Source organism: Crotalus tigris, unplaced genomic scaffold (assembly GCF_016545835.1).
Source record: "Crotalus tigris isolate CLP2741 ecotype Arizona unplaced genomic scaffold, ASM1654583v1 scf7180000019400.125164, whole genome shotgun sequence".
NCBI classification, from domain to species: Eukaryota; Metazoa; Chordata; class Lepidosauria; order Squamata; family Viperidae; genus Crotalus; species Crotalus tigris.
Window position 1 is genome coordinate 60,001 of NW_024097517.1, and position 5,000 is coordinate 65,000.

The 5,000-nt window shown below is 47.5% G+C and overlaps 1 protein-coding gene across 1 annotated transcript in view; it reads left to right on the top strand.

Annotated features, from left to right (window-relative positions):
- LRRC32 (leucine rich repeat containing 32) overlaps positions 1–2,449 on the top strand; it is a 19,457-nt gene extending 17,008 nt beyond the window's left edge. The window contains exon 3 of the mRNA XM_039362227.1: positions 152–2,449. Coding sequence (XP_039218161.1) covers positions 152–2,065 — 1,914 coding nt within the window. The 3' untranslated portion in view covers positions 2,066–2,449. The remainder of the gene's footprint in view (positions 1–151) is intronic.
- The last annotated feature ends 2,551 nt before the right edge of the window (positions 2,450–5,000 follow it).

The following is a 5,000-nucleotide window of genomic DNA, read 5'->3' on the forward strand; positions in this document are numbered from 1 at the left end:
CACCCATTTTACACACACCACACCACACCCCATGAGTTCAGCTCCTGCTGAGAAAACTCTTTTAGTGTATACAGAACTGGTCTGTGAATATGCTTCTCCGGGATGAATATCATTCACAATTTTTATTTCCCTCTCTCTCTTCTTTCTACAGAGAAATCTGGAGGCATTTTGTCAGAGCGCGGGGCTTCGCCGGGTGCCTCCAGAGCTTCACCCAGACGTCTCCAAAATCGACCTCTCTGGAAATAAGATTCAAAATATCACCGAGAGACCCCTGACCTTCTACACTTCTCTCCGACATTTAGATGTCAGTTCCAACCTGATCGGATTCGTCGAGCCTGGGATCTTTGCGGAGATGAAGAAGCTGGAGGACCTCAACTTGGCCAACAACCAGCTCTATCTGTTGGCTCAGGAAGATCTGTGGGTTGGGTTACTACCCCAAATCAGGAAACTCGATTTGTCTCGCAACAGTCTCTACACTGGCATGGCGGAACACTTCATTCACGACGCACCTTCGCTACGATATCTGTCCTTGGCGGAGAACAGCATTATACACATCTCCCAAAGCATGTTCCAGGGTTCTCCAGAGCTGGTTGAAGTCAACTTGCACAACAACATGATTATGGAGATAGAAGAAGGCGCTTTCGAGGGCCTGGCGCATCTCTCCAAGCTGAATCTCTCCATGAACTCCCTCACTTGCATCGTTGACTTCAACCTCAAGCAGTTGGACCTTCTGGATCTCAGTCGGAACAGCATCGAGTCCTTCCACTCCACCCAATCGGAGGAGGACTTCAACTTGATTTGGCTTGACCTGAGTGAGAACAAGCTCCTTCGTTTCCCGGTTCTCCCCCAAGGAAATAAACTGGCTTATTTGAACCTAACCAAGAACATAATGCAGTTTGTCATGGTGGAATCCCATAGCGACGTAGACTATCAGTGGGAGGATGGTCCTCAATATTCCAACAATTCCCATCCTCCTTACTTGCCTGCCCTGTTATCCTTGGACCTCAGTTACAATGAGATCCAATCCATCCCAAGCCAATTCTTTGACTCCATGTTTTCCCTCCAATTCCTTAATTTAAGCAAAAACTGCCTGCAGATTTTCAAGACCAGCCACCCGCTGGCCTCGTTGTCCATTCTTGATATTAGCTGCAACTCTTTGAAGGACCTTCAGTTGGACGCCAGCACCCTGAGTGGTTTGCAGGAGTTCCACCTCCAAGACAACCACCTTCAGGAGCTGCATTCAGATATCTTCCAACGTCTCCCACATCTCCAGTGGCTCGATCTGAGGAACAACAGGATCAGCCTCTGTGACTCGCACTCAGGACCAGGAAGGCACCGATTGTCACCCAAGGTTCCTCCCGGCTGTGTCTCGTTTGCCCACGTCCCCGAACTTCAGTATTTGTATCTTTCTGCCAATCGTTTGAAGACCCTGCCCATCTTCAGCTTCTTCAGGACTAACCTCAGGATACTGGATGTCTCCATGAATTGGGGGCTTCAGATCGAAGCCAAATCGTTGGTGGGCTTGGAATTTTCGCTGGAATATTTGGATTTACACGGGAACGGACTGACCACGCTGAACGTGGACTTCCCCCTTTTCCGTCACCTCAGGTATCTCAATTTATCGGACAATCAGCTTAGCTGGTTGCCCACTTGGTCAGAAGATTGCTGTGTCCTTGAAATCTTAGATCTTCACAACAACAGCTTCAACAGCTTGAAAAATAGCCAGATCCCAGCCTTGGAGAAAAACCTACGGAATCTCTACCTGGTAGGGAACCCGCTCAGTTGTTGCGGGAACATCTGGCTCTCTCAGATGATCCATAAAGCTGTGGTGGAGATCCCAGATCTAGACCTGGTCAAGTGTCAGTTTGCCCGGAGTTTGGGCTTTGAGGAAGAAGAGGTCCACGTGAGTCACGTTAGGCCTGAAGACTGCGAGAGAGAGGACATCAAGAAAATGAGCGTCTTGATTTTGCTGGCGTTCCTGCTGGTTCTCTCGCTGATCGTCATCGGAGTGGGTTTGGTCTGTTGTTATCGGAGACACTTATTTGGGCGCCATTATAAAGTGTAGACCGAGAGGTGTAGGCCTCGTACAGTTGTGTTTCCATCTCGGGAAGCCGGACAATACCCTGGAGGGGATTCAATTCCTCCGGGGAGTTTTCAAAAGGCTGTGAAAATTTGGAGGATGGGATTGTGATTCTATTCTCACATCCAAGTCATCATTCAGGGAGGATGCTGGTGAGAAACCATGAGGCCAAGATCTTACGGATCTAGAAGAGGGCTTCCCAAGCGGGGCACCTTTAAGAAGAAGAACTTTTAGGTTCTTCTCAAAGAACTCAAGAAGTAGTTTTGAAGAAGAGATTGGACAACCGTTTGCCTGAGACGGTCTAGGGTCTCCTGCTTGAGCAGGAGGTTGGATTAGAAGACCTCAAAAGTCCCTTCCAACTATTACTACTACTACTACTACTACTACTACTTCTTCTTCTTCTTCTTCTTCTTCTTCTTCTTCTTCTTCTTCTTCTTCTTCTTCTTCTTCTTCTTCTTCTTCTTCTTCTTCTTCTTCTTCTTCTTCTTCTTCTTCTTCTAGAAGAAGACGGTATAGGGTCTCCTGCTTGAGCAGAGGGTTATTCTAGAACAGTGGTTCTCAACCTGTGGGTTGGGACCCCATTTGGGGTCGAACAACCATTTCACAGGGGTCGCCAAACAACGCAGTCCGCCATTTTTTCCCCCCTTTTCCTTAACTGTGCTACTCCCTTTTATTCTCTTGGCTTTTGAAAGCCAATAGAAGAGACTCTCTTGAATAGAGTCTAATTCTATTGGCTTTCCAAAGCCAATAGGAATTGTCCAGGCTGTCTCTGCCCTGCTGAGCCCGCCAAAAGTCCCAGTCTGCAAACGGTGCTGCACCAGTTGAGTAGTCCTCGACTTACGACCGGTTGAGTAGTCCTCGACTTATGACCGGTTGGGGATCGCGGCATTAAAAAGGTTGAGAACCACTGGTCTAGAAGACCTCCAAGGTCCCTTCCAGCTCTGTTATTCTGTTAAGAAAGGTGGACTTCAACTCTCAGCATTCCCTAGCCGGTTGTGCATGACAGAATGAGAAGATTATGTTATTCTGTTAAAAAAATTTCTGGATCTGTTTGGTTCCCAGAATAGAAGATAAATGAAGGAACCTATCGCTTGCCTAGGCCAGGGGTAGGCAACCTTGGCTCTTTTATGACTCGTGGACTTCAACTCCCAGAATTCCTGAGCCAGCATGGGGGAACTGTGGCCCTTCATGACTCGTGGACTTCAACTCCCATAATTCCTCAGCCAGCGTGGGGGAACTATGGCCTCTTCATGACTCGGGGACTTCAACTCCCAGAATTCCTGAGCCAGCATGAGGGAAACTTTGGCCCCTTCATGACTCGGGGACTTCAACTCCCAGAATTCCTGAGCCAGCATGAGGGAACTGTGGCCCCTTCATGACTCGTGGACTTCAACTCCCAGAATTCCTGAGCCAGCCTGGCTCAGCTTGGAAACCTCTCCCTTTCCTCTCAGCATGGCTGGCTCAGGAATTCTGGGAGTTGAAGTCCACCAGTCATAAAAGAGCCAAGGTTGCCTACCCCTGGACTAGGCTCAATCCTAGGATTGTAAGGGGGCAGTCAAATATTGCCAAGATGGCGACCGCAATCCTACAATGTGTACTGCACATCAGCGTCTGTGGCTACCATTGACCGCTTCCTTCTCACACTGTTCTGGATTCGTGGAGTGTGTTAAATTGCGTTCTTTGTTATCTGTGGGGGTCAGTGGCTCAGTCACGGGGGTGTCAATGGGGGTCAAAAAAGTCAAGATGGCAGCAACTCTGAGGTGATTGCAGGCAGCCCCAGCTTGCTTTTTATGTGCCCCACGTAAAAGTTGCCAGAGTTCTGATGGCACCATGGTGGCCACCATCTTGACTTTTTTGACCACCCTTGCTCAGGAAGCAGGAAGGTCCGAGGAAATACAAATTACAGACGTCATCAGTATGGTTATTGTATTATATTATATTTGCACCGTCTGCTTTTATTGGCCAGAATGAAGAAACGGATGGTTCCTCTTTGAAACAAAGTACCATAAAATTACACTCGGCTACTTTTTCATATTTTTTCTGGTAATGATATAAAAAATTGGGGCTTTTTTTTTTTTTTGGTCAGGAGGAGGATTTCTTCTATCCTGCCTATTTTTCCTCTGAGATCTCCTAGTGGTCTTCTTTTCAAGTCCTCACCACGCTGATTTTTGCATGAAGGTGGCTCCTTCCAAACAAGCATAGTGCCATAAAAAGTTCTTTTTCATTGATTTTTTCCCCCCTGCAACGATATGAGAAGTATTTCCTTTCTTTTGTTTTTTTTTTCCCCCCTAGGGGCAATTTCTCCAGTCCTGCCTATTTCCCCCCCCGAGATCTCCTAGTGGTCTCCCATCCAAGCCCACACCACTCTGATTTTTGCATGAATAAACAGATGGATCCTTTTGTAGTTTTCCAGATCTCAGCAAGGCCGTTTCCTGTGCATTAAGTTTCCATATTTGGGGGGCGGGAGTGGGACCTTCCTCACATGGGTGGCGCCTGGGACATTTTGCCTGCTTAAAAAGAAAAAAATAATTTCTTTCTGGCCACGGGTGCAATTTAACTGGATATAAGGATCAAACTACCTCTCATTTTACGTGCTCCCTCCCTGCAGCAAGAAAGGAATTTGAATTTGTGGCTGGCGGGAAAGTGGAAACTAATGTGTCGTCTCTGGAAATGCCCAACGGCTGCACATTGAACCGGCATCATATGTGTGTCTGTGCATGTATGAAATTGTGTTTTATGGCTGAAAATCCAGAGTGTGGTAGTCCTCAGTTGTTAAGTTAATCACACGGTCGTTAAACAAATCTGTCTTCCGCTTGTCAAAAGGTCGCAAAAGGGAATCACGTGACCCCCGGGGCCCGGCCACTGTGTCATAAATACACATCCGTGGCCAAGCCTCTGAATTTTGATCACGTGGCCCTGG